The 23,042-nt window shown below is 34.9% G+C and overlaps 1 protein-coding gene across 50 annotated transcripts in view; it reads left to right on the top strand.

Annotated features, from left to right (window-relative positions):
• Positions 1-23,042, top strand: part of KIAA0825 (KIAA0825 ortholog) — a 239,834-nt gene that overhangs the window by 148,011 nt on the left and 68,781 nt on the right. For 11 of the 50 annotated variants that reach the window (XR_015280923.1, XM_086868977.1, XM_086868981.1 and 8 more), the window contains one exon: positions 6,986-7,195. The exons of the other annotated variants lie outside the window; for them this stretch is intronic. Coding sequence is in view for 10 of the 11 variants with exons in the window: in XM_086868977.1 (XP_086725103.1) it covers positions 6,986-6,992 (7 nt within the window). In the remaining variant the exon portion in view is untranslated. Of the gene's footprint in view, positions 1-6,985; positions 7,196-23,042 lie in introns of those variants that run through there. 50 annotated transcript variants of the gene reach the window in all.

Raw genomic sequence — 23,042 nt, 5'->3', positions numbered from 1 at the left:
AATATGTATAAAGTTATATTTTCTCCTTGTTTTTTTAAGACGTCAAATACTATTAAAACCATTACCAAGACTACTCAGTAGAATTGAAAGAATTTGAACTGAATTGAACAGCATGCGTAAATCAAAGTAAAACAAGTTGAACTCGAAAATAAGTATTTGATTTTTTATTGACACAGAATGAGTATGATAGTGGATAAAGTGATCTTCCTTACTGAGAGAAAATGTAGTGTTTTTAAACATGCCTTCAGTATGAATGGAAGCCCTGTCAAAAAAAAAGAGCAACACATAATATCTTTTAAAAGGTAAATTAACATAAGTATATCACTTAGTTTATGGATCAAATTTTACAACTGAAAAATGTTGGGTTTATTCCTAATGTTATAAAGCTTACATTTAAAAGATAATGTTATTACCTTTGTTAGGTCCTGGAAAAGCCTAATTTTAACTGAGTTAGTGGTAGAATTTAAAATATATTTAGAAGAAGAAATGCCAGTGCAGAAAATAAAGTCCTAAAATATGTATTCATGTGCAGATCTTAGTCAAATCCCTAGTAATTTTAAGTACTTGAAATACATAATTCAACAAGTAAGCTGCTGTATGCTTGTGTTTAATGTGCTCTGCCTGAATATGCAGAAGCTGTCAAGATAAAATATGGAACATGCATCATTCTAATTTAATTATGACTATTCTTAAAAAATAAAATAAATATGTGTCTGTGTGGTTTTGTGTTGTATGTGGAAATCTGCAATCTTTATTGCTAAGATTGAATTTGATTTTGTTTTGTATGATTCTTGCTGATTTCTCTGTTTGTTGGACACATGCGCATACACCACTTAAACACATGATATGTAAGTATAAAAATCGTGTTGCTTCAAATGTTGAAAATCTTAAAAATATTTATTTAATTTTATGCATGTGTGTATATATATACTTCACTTACATTTCTGCTTTTACACGTTATTCATAAAGAAATAAATTAGTTATATACTTTTGCATTTATGTATTTTTATAATGGTTATTAAACAAGTTAAATGTGACTTGGACTTCCCTCTTCAAATAAAAAGCTTTTTGAGAACTCATTTGTGAAAGCTAACACATCTTTAGCTCTGATTATAGTTTTGATGAATTTTTTCTATTGTAATTGGGATGTCAGTGGAGTTCTGAACTTATTAGGCAATTCCTAACTTCATAAACATAGTTTCTTAATATTCCATGGGCATCAAACTCTTTAACTCTACCTTTGAAGTCTTTGTGTGACAATGGAGGGTTTCTTAAGGCCTTGGGTTTTAAAATGCGAACAGATTTATGTATGTGTTTGTGTACTCTGCTTATCAGCTACATACATATGGAATACTTTTGTCTTGTTTTAAGACTTTATGTATATTTAACCTTTAGTTTAACTAGCAGGTTGTAAGATTTCCATAAAAAATAGATGAGCTTTGAACTTACTGAATGCTATTGGCGTAGCACAATCAATCACCTCTAAGGTTAACGAGAACATATGCTTTATTTTTAATAGCTATATTGGTAAAATTATTTAGCATGCAAAAGGATTTTGTATCCTGTTTTCTGTATTAAATCAGAATTTACAGATTTTGACTAGTAGATTATAGGTTTTGTTTCAAAGTTAAAGTGGGAAAAAGACAAGCATTTATATAAACTTCTTGTACTGTGAATAAGATAATCGGTGATACAGTAGCTGCAGCATTGTTCTAGAGCTAAGTTGATCTGCAGTGTATTACAATTTTCTTTAATGTTTTTACTTTTCTGCATCCTGTTCTGTTATCTTTTAGTAAAAGGTGACTTATGTAGGTGGTACCAAATTACATCACTCAGTCTCTCAAAGAAATAAAAAGTTCGGCAGGAAAAAGGGAAGGTATGCAGTTTCAAATGGTAAAAACATGCTGTGGTAACAAAGATGGAATCCATCCCTATATTGCATAGCTTCCTGATCATATCTTTAAACCTGGTAGTAACAAAGAGCACTTATTTGTTGCCAAGCTATTGTAGGATTTATTTCTGAACTCAAATCCCACTTATCAAGAAAATTGCATTCTCTTTGTCTCAGAGAAGGGTATACGTCATCATGGCATATTTAGTTATTTGGTACTATAATATTGTTACCTTGCTTGAAACACATGGTCCCTCTTGATATACAAGAAAAAACTGAATCCATTTCAATAAATTAATAGGTATGAGAATCCCAATCCATCGTTCTTTTCAGAGGTTCACATACATTGTAATGAAATGCATTAGGAGTTTTCTTCACTTGAAATCCAAATGAGACCCATTTTGGCTCACACCCTTGACAGTCTCTATTATAAGCACTGCTGTCTCCTGTTCATGTGTGGCCTTAGTAAAATGCTTCCTTTGTAAGATGCACAGAGACAATATAATGCCATGAAAGATGAAGGTGTCAAAACACAAAGTTAGAAGCAATCTAATCAATGCCTCCTGATTTAGCCTTTGAAGGCTCTCTTCATTAAAAGTCTTTAATTGTGAGGCTTATCTTGAGGTAGAGCTGTTACTTAATATTTTTCAGTGTCATTCTTTGGACAGTCATTTGTACCTTTTAAATGTAATTTCAATATTCATTGTTTCGTAAATTGGATGCCTTGTTAGCAATAGTGGTGGTGTGAATGACTTGCATTCAAGTGATTGAAGGTAGTAGTGTATAAATGCTTGGGTCTCTCCCCCTGAAGGGTAATGTGTTTTATTTCTCAGTATGTCATTATAAAATATATGGTTTTCATTTTGAGTCTTTCTACTTCAATGTGTAGGAATGCAGGCTGGAATATTTTAAAATTATAAAAGAAAGGCTCCTAGTTGAATCTTTGTGAACTTTCAAAATTTTTCAGATCCAGTGCAAACATTATTAATCCTATCTAAAAGGTAAAAAAAAAATGTTAACTCATAGTATGTTACTCTACATCTTGAAAAGGTATGACATAAAAAAAGGTTGCACATAGGCTTTTTTCTTCACAAATGATCATAAAGTTGATAGTGGTTGCATGAAAGCAACTTCTGGAAATCAGTTAAAAATGAAGTGGTTCTGAAAAAATATAATTTGAAAAATGCTTTTAAAAGAAAACCTTTTCACCTTATAACTATCAACTTAAAAAACATGAAAGCCTACAATACAAGTAATCTTTTTTCTCATGAGCCACATGATATATCTTGTTTCTAAAAAATATGTATATATATGTATTTGTGTAGGTTGAATTGTAGTTAGTACCATGTGTATATGCATGTAATGCATGTATGTCGTATGTCAGCGATTGCATTTTCATATTAGACTATTTACTTTCCATCCTATAAAAATCTTGAAACATATATTGGAGAATGAACATTACATGTCTTTATAATATGTCATGAAACCTTCAAATGTTAAATGCCTGCAATATCAGGAGAGCTAAAAATCTCAAATACTGCCCTTGTAAAAATCAACAATATAAAAATTTTAACATAAAAGAAACCAAGACAAAAATATAAAAACTACAGAACTGTTTTGCAGAAATCCTTGAAAATGGAAAAAGAATTGAGGCGACTCTGACCTGATTTTTAAATGACTAGTGTCGTGAGTACAGCTGCTCTTAGTAATTATTTGTGATAGGTTGTTTTTGAATCCCATATGTATAGCAGCTCCAGGCCCAACTACCTCATTTGCTGGCACACAAACAGATTCTTCCAGGTGCTGAAAATTAAATTTTAATATATTATTTAAATATTAAGAGAATTACAGTTTCAGTAATTTTACTACTACAGCTGGAGTGCAAAGTGTGTCTATACTCTACACAGCTTGTTGCATAGTCTACTAGAATGATAATTCCCATTGGCTTGAAATACTTTTGAGGAAGTAAATGTTTGATGTAAAGAGAAAACCATATGTTTGCTACACAGTCTATTTTTAAAATATTGTTTGGAACTTGGCCTATTTATAGCCTAAGATTTTAAAATGTTATATTGTAATTTATAAGAATCCATAATGAAATGGATGAAAGTTTAAGAAATGGTAAGGAAAAACTTAATTGGCCCCTGAGGGCTTGAGTAAGACAATCCAAAAAGCTGTAAAGCAGATAGTTAGCCTAAAACGTGTATTTAATTATGTTGATGTATTTTCTGGATTAAACTTCAGACATGTAACTTCAGTGTGTTTGATCAATGGAAAAAATGTGTTTCTGAATTGGGGATCTCAAAACTTTCTCAAGATTTAAGAGAAATATCTGGGGCTAACTGACTAGTTTACTCCAACTTTTTACCCTAAGAAAATCAGAAAAATTTTCATAAAAGGGTAATGTAAGTGCTAAGTAAATTGTATGAAGGTATAATTGCACTGAACTGAAAATACCATATAATAAAGCATGTTTTTAATTCCAAGAATTTTATCATGCCCATCCCTTCTGCTTATTCATTCCTAAATACTTTTAACTATGTTTGGAATAAGCAGCAACATCTAGGTTTAAATGTGGGTCAAGCTGACTTGGAATGCAGTTCTCAGGGGTTTTTTTTCTGATTGGAAAAAATGCAATTGAGTGTAAATGTGTGCTGAAAAAAATCCAGTGCTATTCTACGCAGATTAGCAGTTTATAGGGTCACCATCTAAGAATGATATCTCCTGTACTTCCATGGTCTTCTAATAAATACAGCAATTTTGAATCACTTTAATATGGCATCAAAGAATTAATTAATTGATTGATTTTCACTATGCATCGTAGGAAATCAGTGGCTCAGTGGAGTACCTTCAGCCTCACACTATAGTCTGTTTTACCATGTGAATGTTTATTTACACTTTTTATAATGTATTAATGCTTGAAAGAGCCTAAAACAGGACTGTATTCTCAGCAATCTGCATTCAGAGTAATTTAATTTCTTTCCTAACTCAGTGAATTGTGAAATGTTGTTTAGATGAATTTAAGTCATGGATTTGAGTTCTTCACTGATTACTCTTTGTGAAGGGCAATTCTTTCCATTGGTTGTCATTTTAGTACTGAATATTGATTTGGATTCATTTTAATAGTGAATGGATCTTTTATTCCATTGTAACAAGATTATGACCACAGCTCTTGTCCAAAGTCCCTCTCAGAAAATCCACTAATCTTTGGTTGAGATGATTTTTCTGAAAATAGGATAAGCTGTGTAGTGTTACAAGGTACAAGGTCATGTTTAAGATAAAAGTTATAGCAACTTTTAAACGACATTCTAATATTCATAAAACCATTTTGGAAAAAAAATTGTGCTGCTTTTATCTATGTAGTTATGTTCCACAATGCGCAGCTATGGTAATATCTTCCACTATTTTTAATACAGATTTTTTCAGTCAAAATATCAAGAAGGAACTGAATTAAAGCAAACCAGCAGAATAAAATTAGAGAAATTAAGCCCTGAAAGAGAATCATCACCATGTCTCATAATATTTTACTATCTAAAATCTAAGTTTCTCCATCTATCCAGTGACTAACTTTTTTTTTCAAAGTATCTGATCCTGTGTTGTGAACATACTGTGTTTATTTTGATTTTTACTATGATTTAAATATTTTTTTTTGTATCTTCTAAATTAAAAACCAAATGCTTCAGTTTTAGAATAGCCTAATTAATTACATATACACCTATTTTTGGTAGGGTACACATTGATTTCACTGGTACAGAATAAGTCTGTAGTCTTCCATCCTGTTTAAAATACCTCTAAAGTATAATGCATAATGAATTATTGCTGCTAATAGTTAGCATAATGTATTTTTGAACATTTCTATTGACTGCTGTAAGGTATTCCCCTACTGAGAGACTAATTTTCTGCTAAAGGAAGAGGATCTGATTCAGACTTAAAAAATATATGTTCAGTCCTATATTCATTAAATAAATTACAGCTTCATGTGCTTTTTCAAATCTGGTCTCATGTGCTAGCAATATTACTGTTGGATTTTGTACTGTGACAAGATAAATCTACTGAACTATCTAAGATTACTAAGGACTGTGATGCTATATTGTCCTGGTTACAGCTAGGACAGGGTTAATTTTTGCTGTAACTGGGAGGGTGCTTGGCTGGGACCTGGATGTTGTTCTGTACCACCTTATATTACTGCTGGAGGCAGAGGAAAGGGACTTTCTTGTGGGAAGAAGGAGTTCCTTCCGATCAAGAAAGCATGGCAGAGGGACCCGTCTTGTATTTTCTATTATGAAGGAGTGTTTTTTGTATGTGAACCATGTCTTTTCTTATACCTTCTGTCATTTTTATTGCTGTTGCTCTTGTTTTTTCATATCTCATTGCTGTTTTCAGCAAATTGTTCTTACCTCAACCCAATATTTTTGCTGTTTGTGCCTCCAATTCTCTCCACCCTGTTGTGGTGGGATGGGCAGGGGAAAATAGGAGAGTGAGAGCAGTGTAGTTGAGAGAGTCTCACAGGGGGCACTGAAGTGGGTAGTACCATCCTAAATCTCAAGTTATATTTATAACAAGACTTGGGGGAATGCAGATCCTTCTTTGCTTTACATGGTGGGATGTGTGTCCCAGTCCCATGATACAGGAGTCCACACTTCTCTGTGTCTAGCCAAGTGATGGCTCTGATCATTGTCCAGTCAAATGACTATATCCCCCAATTTGATGAATGCTACTAGTGATAAAATAAATTACATTGTATCTTCCATTTTGTTAACTATTTTCATTGTTTATGTTCCCCAAAAATTAGCTTCTTACTGGATTGTCTCTGATAAAGAGGTGCTTGGAAAGATCATGCATTGGAAAGGCATGTCAGCTATTGCCTCACAGTACATGATGTTGTACAAAACAGTTTCTTTTCTGAGATAAAGCAACTCCTATTTTATAAAAAATGCAGAATTTGTAGTTCAAAACTATCAACAGACTAGGTATTTCTATGTATAGGAGTTAAAAAGATTAAATTGACGATGATCAGAAGTATAATGCTAAAACAGGCACCACTTTATTAAATTGAACAAAGTGATTTATCATGTAATTTTTGTCTCTTTTTAGGCAATAAAATAAAAAATAGCTACATTAGGAATCTATCTTAAGAAGAGAAAATGCATTATCTGAAGTAAATCCAGAGCCCAATTTTGTAATCTCCCAAGATTAGAAGACAACAAACTGGTAAAGCAGTATGCTTTGCTCTTAAATGGGCTTTCATAATGGCCTCAGACTTTGTTTTCCCTTGATTTAATAAAAGATTTTGCTAGACTGAAAGTGTGAGTCTGACGAAGACAATGATCAAATTTAAGTAAAGCTATAATTTCCTCTTGGGTGACTAAGTATGATTGAATTTCTTTTTTTCTTTTAACATTTGAAGTATTGTAAAAATGTCTTTGAAAATGTAGTACACATTAAAATGTACAGAATTCCTTAACTGTAAAACTGGAAGAGGAGAGAAGACTGGGGATTCAGAAAGGGGGCTTTCCTTCTTTTTCTAATAGGCAGCACCTGAAGAATGTAAATCCATACATGACTCTTAGAATTAATATAATGGAGGATTTTAAGTTTTTCTTCACCACATCTGTGTGTTCTATCTACCACATCTCTCTAGGTCTCTGTAATTATGACACTTATACTCCTTAAAACTGTTTTCCCCATATGACAACTGCATATACAGAGTAGATTTCAAGTGAAGTACTTAAAACATAGCCTTATTTCTCAAGGAATTGTCAAATTTTTAACATTTAACTGAATTTGCCTGAATGCTGAGATATAAATGATTGACCCCACAAGATGGAACATGTCTAATTGGAAGTAGCATGAAAGATGATAATATCAATGGATTTCAGTGTAGTATAATCTATGTTGACGCAGAACCCTGAAACTGTATTACTGCACATTGACAGGCAGTATACTAGAAGCCAGTGTCAGGTATCTAATTTTCAGGGAAAAAAACTTTGAGGAGAGATTAATGTAAAATACATATTTTAATTACAAACCATAATAGTCTAATCATCAACCCTCTTTTTTGCCCCCTTTCTTCCCCCTTTCTTTATGTTTCTTCTTTCCCCATTCCACCACCCCTCAACCCCCCTATTTTTATTGTTCCCTTGTATTTCAAATGAGATTTTATTAGAGTTAAAATTCTGGCATTCTCAGATTGTAAGGGTCTAAAAAACTTATTTTCAACATCTCTCCTTTTTCATGCTCAGTAATTAAAAATGGCTATGGGCATTTTTCACCCTTTGAGATTTGCCAACTGCTATAGCATTTGTAGAATTATCTTTTCACCTGCTTTTACATGGAATAACCAAATATCGAAGCAGCTTGAAGTATTTTTTTTTAAAAAAAGAATTTACCTCTAGGCTTCTCATCTACAGCACATAGGCATCTATGTGATTATTTCACCATTCAATTAGTCTTGAAATCCTAAAACCAAAAGTAATTAATAAGTCTTTTGTCATGGATAAAAAAAGAGAGATGCCTTTTTAGTATTTGTATGTTATCATGCCAGGCCTAGAAAATTAGCCTAATTTATTATTTAAAGCATTGGTGGGATTCCTAATTGCATCCATCATTAGATATGACACATTTAGAACTAGACCCATATCCAGTGAGAATTTTCCAGTTTGAATTTTGAAATAAAAATATTTTTCAAGAGATCCCTAGCTATTGCTTGTTACTATGGAAACAGCCCTATTTGTCTGAGAGCTCTGCCTGCTTGCCAATGGGAGCGCGAGCAGCATCAACTAAACATATGAATACATCAAAGACAAATTCATATGCTCAATCTGATCAGCTCAATTAATGTAAGAACAGAAGCTGAAGGGGGTTAAAAGAGGGCATTCATTCAGGATAGATGAAGCCTCTTTTAGCAGAATATATACACCGGCCTTTTGGGGGAGGAATTTAGCACACTGTCAAAAACATTATCAGAAAGGAAAGTACTAGGCCTCCTACACCTAACAGATATGAAGCTGTCAGACAAAGAATAGCACTATTCATTAAATGACACTTATTTTCTCCCACTTTACAAGAATACAGTGAACAAAACAAGCAGGGGAACAGCTGAGAGAGACACTTTTTTCTTCTCCTGGTGATGACAGACATTCAGCAATTATGGTGATAACTAAGGAATACTAAACAAGAAGCCAGGCTCCATTCTGTTTATCACCTAAAATTTTATGTTACTAAATTTGCATGCAACTCTTGTTTTGTTTTATTATTTATGACTAGGACAAATTAGATCCTTTTGTTTTTAACATGGTGCTTTCAGTTTGGTGAAGAGTGCTGCTAAACTATACACATTTTCCGTTCTCCTTGTTAAATGGCCATATCAAGTTGAAGTGCTTTTGAAGTGAGAGAGTTTCAAAGCACAACAAAACTGCTGTTTCCAGTGGAGGGGGAAAGAACATTAGTGTAATTGCAGGTATTGTGTACTATTTCTACAATACATATTTTAGAAGACAATTAGGGAAAATCTCAGTTAATTCGCACCTTGATTTGCAGAAAGTAACAGGACTTTGTTACTTATTTTTAGTGTTGCTAATTACACACCCCTGTGAAGTTTTTAGGTGTTTTGTAAGTTACTTTTAGAGCAGATAGAAGTGAGCACAAAGGCCCTCAAGGCTACTGGCTTTTAAGAATCTCATACATGATGATCTGATTTAAGGTCTATTATCAATAGTCTGCTACTATTATCTGCATGATCATGTCCTGATTGATAGTGACTTTGTAGCCATGTATTTTGTAATACGCTGTCAGGCAATGCTGACAGCTGCAATGAAAGAACAATAAATGTGGGGCAGCTCTAATGTAAAGGTCCAGCCAGGCTGTATGAAAACTGATAGCTGCAATATTGGCTCCTATGTTACCACACATACCAGTCCCTTTGAGAATTTCTTTGTGAGTGAATTAAAATGGTCTCCTGATGCTCAGATAGAGGGTGAGGGGAGGTCTTCACTTAAAAAGCCTGCAGATCGCTAAAATGTTGCATTAAAGTCAATGGGTAGATGTAAACTTAGTTCAGGAAAAAAAAAGTTTCTTGTCTGAAAGATGGATGCACAAAAATTGCTGTGGGTATTTATATACTGGTAACATAAGTACTTCATATGCCTCCAACAGAGTTTTTGAGCAACTGTTTGATTTTCATTTATTTTTGCATGTGTTAAGATAATGCAGCAGGAAATCTGATGTTTATAGTGTAATTAAACTAAAACTCCCTAATCTCGTAACTATTGCTCTAAAACAACTCATAATGAGTCAAACCAGTCCTCAGTTTTAGCTGTATTATGTCTTACTTCAGTATTATTTTCTGTATTGCATATTATTTCAGTACTATGTGACATACTAAATGCAGTTCTTTTTTTTTTTTTCATGTTGTGAACATAAGTAGGCGCATGGCGTCTATTAAAGTAAAGAAACTAGTAAAATGAAAATAAAGCAACCAGTATATAAGTTCATAATGGATTATTATAATCTTGTGTCTTTGGTTTATAGCTTTTAGTAGTATTATAGTAGTATTGAACACTTCAAGAACCAGTAGGTCAAACAACATGTAGCTTGAAAGACATGTTTTCTTGCATTTTCAATGCTATTACCAAATAAACAGTACTGAGTTGTAAAAAACAGATTATATGCTTTTTCTGGATTATTTTATTGTTTAAGACTCTATCAAGTTTAAACCCCTGTTTTGTGAAAGATAAAAATCTTTTCCTCAAATATATGTTGATCCCTGTTACAAATAGGTATTGTAATAAGTAGATACGAATTACGCTACTTTAAAGACATTTTTAATTGCTTTAACATATTTTGGCCCTGATTGGGCTCGGAAAAACATTACTTTGAACTAAAATTAAAATTAAGTGTTCATAATTTCATAATGTAAATGGTAGTGGGTCTGCCCATCTTGGAAAGAAAGAAAAGGTTTGTTCATACGCTGTTGTTCAAACCTTTCCTAACCTTGATATAATATATTGAATTAGTGTCCCCAGAGTGCATCAGCCTGGAGTGTGACCCGTTTGCTGTGTGCTGCAGCCGTGGAGCACTTAGCATGCACCGTGGGTAATGTGCATACTCGGTGTCAGTGTGAGGCAGTAACATGCCACGCTGATGTTGGGGTGAGCATGCAAACTGTCTGCCAGTGCCGACGCCTTGAGGTTATGGCGCACCGCTTTCTACCGGAGAGAAAGTCAGTTTCTGACTTTATGATTGTCTACTTTATAAACATTGTAAAGTCTAGGATCTATACTATAAAGGAATTTATATCATTCTGCTGAGGGTAAAGATACTTTATGAAAGTATGCATGAAGTCCAAAGAAAGAATTGGAAAGTAGAGTATTTTGAAGATTGTGGACAAATATGTAATTGCTTATTGATGAAACCAAAAGGCCAACTTCCTTTACCCTTAATCATGAAATGGCATTCTTCTGAACTAATGTTGCAGTGAAGGTCTTTCTTCTACATTTTGATAATCAGTATGCAGCATTCAAGTTTTGAAAGCAGTAAGATGCTCTCATATTATTGTTATTTAGGAAAGTGTGTTCTTCAACTCTTTCCTCCTCTGCAGATAGGGGTTAAAACGACTAACCTTAATAATTTAATAAAGAAAAAGCCAAAAACCAAAACAGATCTAGTGTGACATCTTGCACAGTGTGTCAGGAGTCAGCCCTGAACCAAATTTTAACTTCCTCTGAAGTGGTGTATAAAAGGAAGACTGACAGACCCTGAATGACATTTGCATTGACACAGTAGCCCCATTTGTCAACCATTATTGGATCTTTTCTGTCCTTGCAGTTAGCTTAAAAAAATGCTACCTATTTTATTAGAAAAACTACCTCAAAATTAGTCATCAAAAGCTAAATAGTGTATTGATGATGGAAATAAAAAGTTACATAACAATAATGTTCTTAGTTTTGAATTCATAATGGTGATATCTGTTTTATTTTCATTTAATGACACCCCATTGACTAAAGGTTTAATTCAAAGATATCCATCTGACACAACTCATCACTATAATGAATTTATCTTTTGGAACGTGGGCTTAACTTATTTCTTGAATAAGTCATACTCAATATAGGTATTTCTGGAGTTTATTAGACACTATACCTAATGATTAGCTTACCAAGAGAATGAACACATATTTTCCATAAGTTCTCGTGATAGTTTTGACTTGTTAGAATTTCTGAATATTTTCAAATTTTCTCAGGTTTGCAATGAAATGCATGTGAGTTTAAATTGTGAGCTGAAGTATTTTGTACCCTGTAGTAGCACTATTGATTTGTAATGTTCTAATACTCTTAAAATGCAAAAGTTTCTGTAATGCGTTAATTGTTTTTAATTACTATTATTCTAGGATAAAAGTGTAGACTGTGATAATCTGCATTTGGACAGGAGCAAAAAGCAAATTTTCTAGTTTTTCTGTTTAGGCAGTTGTTTTTTACGCTGTTATCTATAATACAGAGAAGTTCAAAATATTGTGAGAAAATCACAGTTCGAAGCAGAAGGCAATGTTTTGAATTTCTGTGTTGTGCACAAGAAATAAAGTAAATGATTGCTTTTTAGGATAACCAAAATCATTAGCAGGCCAAGAAAATATTTTGTTACATATAAGATATAATGACATAAACTTAATTGCACACTGGAGGTCACCCTTGCTACTCCAAATTTTTTTATGGTTTTCTAAAAAAAAAAAAAAATAAGAAAAAAAAAAGCAAGCAGCCTTTTAATACACATGCTGAGCTTTTAAAAATACTTCTAGCGTTAAAACCAGTATATCCAAGTACACATTTGTTACTGTGTTAACTCTTAATTGCCTAAGCAGTATGCAGTATGTGTATAGGTCTTCAGAAAGACTTTTTGGGGTGTCTTTGCCTGAAGTCCCACAAGGATTCTATTGCATTGCAACCTCTGCTACAGGCAATTCCTTTTATCACTCTCCAGGAAAGTTATTAGAAGCTGGTTCTAGCACAGCTACCTAAATTGCCGTTACTTTGTTAGATTACCTCGAGGACCCATCCTAAGGCATATAGAAGTATTAAAGTACCATCAAAATAACTATTATGCCCTTACATAGGTGCAATTAACTATTTTATTTAGTTGATGAGCAATGTGCAAGTTTTACTGTTGATTAGCTGAAAGGTCTTGAAATAATCTGTTCACTGAAGCCGTAGAGATCCCAAAGAAGAAGTCTAAAATTTAGCCATTATATTTTCAGTCTTTTTCATGTCAGAAATCCTTTTGATAGATCAGACATCCATAACCTGTAGCTGTCAATATACAGTAGTATAGGAAAAACATTGTGTGGATGGGTTCTGGGCTTTTTTTGTGGTTTTTTGTGGGGTTTTTTTGTTTTTGTTTTGGGTTTTCTTGATCATTTTGCTAAATCACCATAATTCAGTTAGTCTTCAGTAAAATACAAATTTTTTGGGGGTGAGGATAAAATTGGCCCTAACCGCTTGCTGATGTGCTGCTGTAAACCTGGCAACTGTACCCAGGTAAAATTTTAGTATGAATTTATTCTGTTGGAATGTAACAATAAGGTTGCAATTCTAAAAGAGGCCTGCAAATGCTGCATAGCATTATCATAATCTATTAGTAAGAGATGCCTTTCCAGTAGGTTTAACTGAACAGACAATGAAGAGGTAGATTATGTGAGGAGAGTTAGTTTTTGAGTGAAAAACAAGAACAAACCCATCCCACCAATTCCCCATTATTCTATCATCATGTCAGCATGAGCATGTCATGTCTCCTATCCTCCCTTTAAAGCAGCCCAGTCCCAAAACCAAGTAGTATCCCAGTATAGGTATTCACAGTTCAAACTATTGCTTCACAAAGTGTTTGAGACTATTGTGATTTTTTTTTTCCTGACTTAAACCAACAAACACATGAAAACCATAATAGAATGATTTCTGAGGGAAAGATTTCATAAGATCTAGGGAATTGTATGAATTTAAGTAAACAAGTAGTAAAATTTTTCATCTATAATTTCTTTAAAAGTGCATATGTGTTGAAATCACTGAGTCATACCTAAAATCAAAATGAAATATGTGAAAAGTAGCAGTTAAATAAACTGACATACTGTCAATCTGTATTCTCCTTCAGAAGAGACAACAGATATATACAATTGATAAAAATTATCAATATATATATTATACATTGAAAAAGAGGTAGTGTAACTATAGTATTTGAAAATAAATTAGAGTTTAGTTGTTGTGGGTTTCTGAGGAAAAAACCCATATGGAATCTTCAAATTGTATTACAAAATGATCTCTTAGGTTAGAAAAGCTTCTGAGATACTTATCGTTATAAATAGGAATTATTTCATCACAGGAAAAAAATAATGAGAATCTCATCATTAGATCTATATCAGTTTGGGGGATTTATGATAATGAGGACAAATGAGAACCAAAAGGAATGTGTTATGAGGTTTTTTTACTATATTTGTCATTTTATGATGCATAAGACATTAAAAATCCGTGGATGGCATCAATCCATTTTTACTTATTCTGAGTTCTCCCTCCCTGCTAACATGAAAAATCCTTGGCAGATATTTCAGCTATTTTCAGTCTTTATAAGGCACAATTTATATTTAATTTTCTTTGGTGATTGTCATAATTAAAAATAAAAATATTAGTGTAAGTAGACAATAACTCTTACAATAGAATGGAGCTAGTTGAATTTTAAGATGAGAGAAACTTCAGGAATAAATTGCAGATATCGAAATAAACTGAATTTTTGTTGACTGAAGAGGCTCCTAAGGAAAACAGAAATGCTTAATAGTGGTGAAAGTGGCTTTAGTTATTACACTGCCTGTTTTTTACAAAAAGTTTTGCAAAAGAGTCTTATCATTATGGACACATAAAAATACAAAGAAATTAAATATTAATTAAAAATTGTCATCATTCATACCAGGTAACTACATCAAATTGGTAAAACATGCTAAACATTTTATACTGGTAGTTTTATTCAATATGTGAATAAACCAGTTATATAGATAACAGCTCAGCCTGGCTCTCAGTTTTGTACTACATGTATTGCCAGTCCTTGAGGAATTTTTGTTAATTTTTCACATTATTTTACTCCTTATTCAGAACACATGACTGCAGAACTGAAATATGTAAAGAAAAAGTTAAGCCAGTACAATTTAGGATACAAATTTATATAGTTCATTTCTTCATTGTAACAGTTTTTTTTTTGTCTGAGTGACTCTAGTGTTGGGCAAAGCTAGTACTTCAATGTGCATTTCTGTTCCAGTTATGCTATTTCTAAATATCCGATGGCTATCTTTGGAAATTGCTTCATTTCTGCCAAGGTATTTCAAAGTTGCAGTTGTGAAATCTTTATTCCTAATGATTGTAGGCTTTTATCTGGAAGTTAATAAAAATCAAGGTATATGATGAAGATCATGGCTTTGAAATGCAAAACAAAGCATTTTAGTTTGGTGTCATTAGTCTGTGAAGCTAATAAGTGTGCTTCTTCCCTGGTTCTTTTACAAATGGAAATGTGTGTTCAGTGAAATTAACATTTTTGGGATTTTTTTTTAAAAAAAAAAATAAACTCTGCAAATTTATGGAGCAAGATGCATGCACCTATAAATATAGGTAATATAAAATATGGAAGTGTATATAAGTATACATATTAATTATAACAATATCATATCACAGAATAGAACTTATACTTGCAGGGATGGAATTTCTGATGATCTGTAGTTCCTGTGGGAAGGCATTTTGCAGTCTCAGACTATGCCAAAGCTTTTTCTTCCTTTTTCCTAGAGCTTCTTTAGGTCAGAGGACTACTGTCTGGTTTTAGTCAGTCTTTTAGGTAAGCTGCTGACACCTTTTTAATATTTGAACAGACTTTGAACATCACAACTCTAGGGGAAGCCACTGTGGCAAGTGGAGATGTTCATATTTAAGAATACACCAGCTAAAAGCCCTAATGGTAAGAATGTATATCTTGTTAAGGAAGAATGCACTATTACTATCCAGTTTTTAGAATGAAAATGTGTCCAATTATTGCATATAGTCCAGCCAAGGTGTGGATGTAATGAGGCTAGGACATCACTCATTCAGCCATTTTTGGATAACCCTGGTCTGACCTCATGGCTGACCCTGCTTTAAGTAGGAGGTTGAGCTAAAGACCTCCTAATGTCCCTTCCAACCTGAGTTTTCCTATGATCTTATGGTCATCCACCAGGATTGGAAGAAGTTTCCTAGCAACAAGAAACTGAAGACATTGGTAATGGTTGAAACTTAGTGTCAGGGAAAATTCCCAGAATTCTAATTTATGAGTTGAATTGACCAATATTATGTATGTCTCCCTCAAAGCAAGGGAAACTGTACATCCATTGTGAATCCTTTGAAAAGATTTTTCTCTACACATCTGTCATACTCTTCATTCCCCTTCACACAGATTGCTCTCTCTTATTTCTGACCTGATTTCATCCATTGACTGACTGATAGGCAATATTGATATAGTTGTAGGTGGTGATGAATAGGTAGCACTGCAGCATCATCAATATACTGCTGATCCTTCCTTCTGTGATATTTCTCCCAAATCATTCAATGGGTGGTAGGTACATGCTGAAATGAAAAGGAACAGAAAATTCTGGAACTTAGTAGATTCTCTAGTAATAGAGGAGGCACACTGAGAAATTACTTGCTCCATTTTAATAAGTTAACTAGGAATTCATGAAGCTCTCTTAAGAGGGATAACTATTATTTATAGTCAATAGTTTTATGAATTATGGGAATAGCATTAATTCTTTCGAGACATACTAAGATTAATATGAATGTCAAGCAGTCTTCACCAGTATAGAAAATAACACAGCAGAACCACTATCCTGTCCCATTTGCAGCCTATGACATTATTCATTAGATCCATTTCTTTCAGCTTTTCAATAAGCTTTTTAGGAGTTTGTTAGAAAAAGGAAAGGTTAATGGTGAATCACAGTTAACTTGAAATAGCATATTCTCAGTGTATTTGTATTTTTGCTAGACTTTCATTCTGGCAATCCTTCATTTTTGAAAGAGAAAGGGAAGTTTTTTTTCCTGAAGTAGTATGTTCATTATTCCATCCAGTACCAGTTGTTGATATTTATTACCCAGATTTAAAGCAGAAGGACATAAGGGTGACAAATACCGGACTGAAACCTTCTGTTGCACAATACTATGTGAAGAGGTAATGTAAGGTAATGAACTTTGAAAATATTAGAATATAAGAAAACAATTTTTGAGAATACTCAATTTCAATTTCCTCAATACTCTTCTACTGTTCTACTCAGAACAGAATGATAGTTTCACATAATGGTGGGTGTTCGGCTATGGAGTAAGCTGAAACTTGTCCTGACTGATAAAAAAAAAAAAAAATTAACTTCTTGATATAGACCTTCCCAAATGCAGTGGAGGCAGATATATAGTAATCTTGCCCTATAATGAAGTTTCAGTGCAACTTTTGAGAAAATTACTGCACCTTTGCTTTGATGTTTCACCGTTTTGTACACAAATTTGTCACAATTTTTCTTCAATATATAGTATTAGTAAATAAAGAAGAAGTATCTACTTAAGAAATGTCACCAAATATGTACAAACTGGTTATTAGAGTCGTGGTTGTGGTCAGTGTTATTTTATTCAGTAGGTTCTTACTCCTTTGTTTGTGGGCTTAATACTGTTTTAGCAATCAAACTAATGTGTTTAAAGCAGAGATGTCTGGTCAAGCCTGAATCACTAATTAATTTTCCTGTCATAGGGGAGGATACTCTTTGGCCATTATTCTAATATGAGAGAGAGTGATCTCTTTAAAAGATCAGAGAACCACAGAATATTTTGAGTTGGAAGGGATCCACAGGATCATGATGTCCAACTTCTTAAGTGAGCAGCCTGTAAGAGGCATCAAACCCACAACTCTGGCATTCCTGGATCTTGACCTCTGAAATCAGCATTTCATCTAGATTCATCTGTCTGCTTGCTTTGAGTCAGAAGTTACTTTATAAAGTTTTAAGATGCCAAGCAATGACATAAGAATGCAGATTCATAAACTTCTTCAGAAGTTTTTTCTGGTTGTTTGCAAACCAAGACTGCACTGGCATTCTGAGTGATATAGACCTCTCATGGCTAAAGGCATATTTGATTTGATCAGTGATTTAATAGTAAGAATTTGCATATATAGAAGGCATTAATAGTGTGGAAGTATTTGAACTGTATAGATGTTGGAAATCCTTTTGGGGTTTTTTTATCATTTTGTTTTTTTGTTTTTCAAAATCTTCATAGGAATAGCAGGAATAGGAAAAGGAATTAGATAAAAGCATCTGATGTTGCAACCTTGGTGTTGCAATTTTACCATATTTGCCTTGGTGTGAGATCGGTTATTTCTTAGGTTTGTAAGTCTTAAGCATGAAAAGGTGAGCATTAAATTTTTGGACAAACAGCCTGATTTCTGTTCTTGTTTTTCTGATACACTTTTTCTGCTCTTTATAGCTATTGAAGAATCGTCATGGTTTCCACCTTTTTTTTTTTTTAGCTTTAACTGCAGAAAGTTTGAAAGTTTTACTAAGTGAAGCAGTAAAATAGTGCATTTTTATTAGGGCTGCCTAGGGAAAAAATAAAGCAGTAGTATCAACTTGAAAGTAATTTTATGATAGAAGTTTAGAACAGGACAGATATTTCGGTTTGGATTGTGAAGTGTTTAACCCTACTTTCTTCATCAAATCTCAGATTATGTTTTGGAATTTAAAACATCTCCAATATAGGTTTCATACTTAGGCAGGTTTCTATTAAGAGTTGTGATGTTGCCTGTTCACTACAGATTCAAGTATGTCACGTATAGAAGTAATAATCTTTTTCCACCCAGAGTGTTACCAATCTTGTTTTAAGAATCAAACCCATCTTCCTCTCATTAGTCAGTAATGAAATTAATAGTCTCCTAATACCTTATGGAATAACTTTCAGATCATTTAATTGTTCTTCAAGTTTTATATTGCTAGATTATACTAATAAATCAGAAATGTCACAGGAACAAGTGTCCACAAACTGTCATTATTCATCTACCTACACAGTGCAGAAATGTGGGGATTTGTGAGCCCCCTGCCCCGGAGAGTGGTAAATCCCCTTGGAGGGATGCCACTATAATTTAAGGGTTAAGATCTCTCCTATGCTCCATCCCTGTTGATGGTGCCTGTACCCCAGTTCTACCCTTCCCCCTGGCCTGTTGGCCAGCCCCTTTTCCTTCCTCCTGGGTGGTTCCTTCCCTCCCTCCTTTGCTCAGACCCTCCCTTATCCCTAGAACCTTCCCTCGTCCTTGGTTCCCTATTGGCCCGAGTTCTCTGATCCCTCGCCTACCTCAGACTGGTTGGTTCTGGCACCCTGGACCCTCCTCTGTACCACCCTCCAGCCCTAAGTTCACTGGTCCCACTTGCTCTCCACCCCTAGTACAGAAGATGTTGCACAGCCCTGCCCTGGGCCCTTTGTTCCTGGACCCTTCACAAGCTAGGGGGAGTAAACTCTCCTCGTGGAACCCATACAAAGGCCCCTCTCAACTCCTTGCTGCTGGCTCCAACAGTATCTGTCCAGCTGCAGGAGTGTCTGTGGGTGTGTGTGGCGCTGACTGAAGCGGCTTTCCCAGAGACACTCCTGGGAAGGCTGCAGCCCCCTACCATCGACCCCACGCAGCAACACAGAAATATTTTTGAAAAAATGTGACTGTCTTAAATCATAATAAAAGGTTCAAACAGCCTGTACAAAAAGCAGCAGTATTAAATGAGTGTACTTCTAGCATGAGAAAGGAAATATGCCAGGAACCGGAATTCCATACAAACACAGTACTTGTCTGTCCTATATACTACATGTGAAATGTGCAAAAGACCTATGTATATGCCAGCAGTTTCCATTTGACTGGGGTAATCAGTGTCTTAAATTTTTCTGTTGTCCCTCCCATAAGCCATTCTACATAGATATAGATGCATTAATTTCTAATGTTCACCTGTAGTGCAAAATGTTGGAAGTGGTAATACTAGATATCTTTAGAATAAAGGAGGAGTCAGAAGTACTATGTGGACTTGCCCAGTTCCACTTTTCCTTGCAAATAGGAGTGTCCTGTGATCTTTGCTGCAGATAGGACACTGATGGCATGTTTTCTCTTTCATTATATATCTGGTAAACAGTTCTTTTTTATATTGTGTATTGAATAGCAATATTATTAACAATACTAGTATATTTGATACAGTGTATTTGATTAGCATCTCAAGTGCATAATTTTTTGTGAGCCCCGAAGATCTGGTGTATTTGTGTCTCAGGTGCAGATTCATTTCTAGTGTAGATCCTGTGAGAATGAGCTGTGACTGGTCTTGTTTATTCCTGGTTTGATCTTTCTTTTTTTTCTTCAGTGTTTCTAAAACTGTAATGGTGCTGGGTTCAGACATTTTGAAGCAGTCTGAATATGTTTTCTTTTAGGCTGTCTTGATGGATGTTTACTTTTGTTTCTTACCCCAAACCAAGCCTCTGTAGAAGTGCTTGTTGAATACCATGTGCCTTTTACTTCATGAAAGATACAAAAATGTGTTACTTCTCATCAGGAAGCAATGATTATATTATCCATACAAAGATGGATATGTTGTAAATATTCATAGAAGACAGCTGCAAGCTAAAAGATGTTGCTCCCAAATCATAAGTTTCTTAATTACATCACTGTAAAGAAAAGATCAAAGATAATGTGATTTCATTTGATTACTGAGTCATCCAAATAAGCAGGGAGCTCTAGTGACAGTTTTTCTGAGGTAGCAGATTGCAGTTGGTATTTAAGGAAAAGTGTTTTAAAACAATGCCCATAATTACACTTAGAAGTATTAAAATAATCTCTGTAGTTTCCTAAGGTTTGATGGAGCTTAACCATTGGCACAATGATGTTTTACTGAGGCTGTTCTTAAGATATTTGCAAGCACCTCACTGCAGGGTGTAGGTGTGGTGAGTCACCCATTCAGCACACAGATCCCATTCATTCATTCCCACATTGTAGCCTCCCTGATTTTGCATAACCTATGCGGCGTTTTGTTGTCAATCAACCTCGGTTTTGTACAGTAAGCTCACTGGCTTTCTTTTGACTTGAATGAATAGTGCCATTCATTCACATCATACTTTTCTGGGGGTACTGTTCTAAAGCAGGGATCAAGCTGTTGGCTTCTAATGTGCAAGAACTGTAAGACAAAGAATTTGTGCAAACCAAGTAACTGGAGGAGAAAAAGGAAGGGACAAAATTTTTTTAGTAGGGATCACTCAATGGAGAAGGCAGAGCAAGCATAATTGTTCTAATCTGCCACTTGTCGTGCCATGTTCCTCTAGAAGGGAAAGCAGTCTTGACTCTTTTGTCTTTCAGAAAGTCCAAAATTACTAAAACATTGCCCTACACATTTACAGGTTGGGGGGTTTTGGATTTTTTTGCTTTTCTCTTGAAAGAGACCAAACTTTTTATCTCTGGCAAATTTTTTTAGTTCTTGGATACTATCATTCTTGCTTCAATTGTTACCACACCTATGCTCAGCATAGCTCAGGTACGGTTAGACTGAAAGACATTTTGGGGAAAGTAGAATGAGCTCCTTGGGAAAAGGTGGTAAGAGTGAGAGAAGGCAGAGGCTTAGGGAGAGATTGCAGGAATGGAGGAACTAATCACAGCCTGCTAGACAGGGGTAAGCAAAGAGGTAATCACTGCATGCTGATATTTGTGGCCTGAAAAGGGAAGGGGAATCAAGTAGTAGAAAGGAGAAAAGTGTATATAGGGTGACTACTCCTTCCTGCCAAACACAGAACAACACTAGCTGTTGATCTCACATGATCTTTTGTATGAAGCTTTAATAATTTCCATAAAACTTACCTTTTTAAAAGCAAAAATTTCTGCATCATCTGCTATGGCAGTTCCAGATGTTGTCTCCTACCTGGTCTTTGTGATTTGTGAATGCCTTTCTGATGCCACCTTAATCAGCATCGTCATTTAGCTTATCCCTTCAGAGGAAGTCATCAACTTACTGCTTATTGAAACACCTGGGAAGGTACAATTAGTGTACTTCTCTCAATGGCTACAATTTTTAATCCTTTAAAATGATTCTTTAGAACTAGCTAAAGCTGATCTCTGATTGTAGTTGATGTCTCATTTTAAGAGAATTTTACAGGATGGAGACTGAAATAAGTTACCTTCCCTTGGATTTCAACCTCTCTCCTCTAACAAATAAGGAGAGACAAATGCAAAAAGATACAAGTGGGAAAAAAAAAATAGCTGTTTACTAAAAGAAAACAGCAAAACCTCAGAAACAGCCCCTGAGGACGGTTCAGGTGGTCCCCCGAGGAAGAAAGCAAAGAAGATGGTTGCTGTCCGGGCAGCCAGAGGACAAAGACAGGATGGGAGAGAGGCCCCTGCAGCAGACCAGGGGCTGAGAGAGAGAGAGCAAAGGAAACAACAGAGCAAACGAGCCTCCACAGCTCAAGAAAACAAACTCCCTCCTCCCCAAACAAACGAAACAACTGGGAGCAGGGAAAGAACAAAACCTGGGAAGAACTACTTTTGTTCAAAACGAGCCAGTGCTGTCGGGGTGCTGGTGCAGTCTCTGTGTCACGGCTGGGCAGGCTTTCTCTCCAGAGTGCGCTGGTAAAAAAGCACTGGTGGACTGCTGGCAGCAGGTGGAACTTGCAGAATGGCTCTGATCCATGCTGGTGGGCAGCTGTGGGGCCCCCTCCCTTGGCAAACAGTAGGCAGCAGTAGTGGAAGTATTGCAGAGCACTCCAGAGCCCAGAAAGAACAAAACAGAGAGTTTCTTGTGTCTGTTCCCTGTTTTAAAAGGGACCCAGCATCCCTGTCCTGCTGTAAACCAGGGTAGAACAGACAAGGTCCCTTTTCTGGCAGCATGTCTTGAAGAGACAGCAAATTTGCATGGTTTGATGTAGAGAGAAACATGGAATACATGATTTTGGGTCACCTAGGGTCACCTAGGTCAGCTAGCACAGTTCAGTACTGTGACTAGGCAAGATTTTAGAGGTTTGGAATGTTTCAATGTGTTTACCATGCTGCTGATTGGTGGGTCTACCCATTCTTAATCAATACTTACCAAAGTAAGAAGTTTCTTCCATTTCCTCAGATCTCT

This window comes from Cyanistes caeruleus, chromosome Z, assembly GCF_971803275.1.
Source record: "Cyanistes caeruleus chromosome Z, bCyaCae1.hap1.1, whole genome shotgun sequence".
In the NCBI taxonomy this organism is placed as follows: Eukaryota; Metazoa; Chordata; class Aves; order Passeriformes; family Paridae; genus Cyanistes; species Cyanistes caeruleus.
Note: the sequence above shows the minus strand (reverse complement) of the source record. Positions and strands in the feature narration are given on the sequence as shown.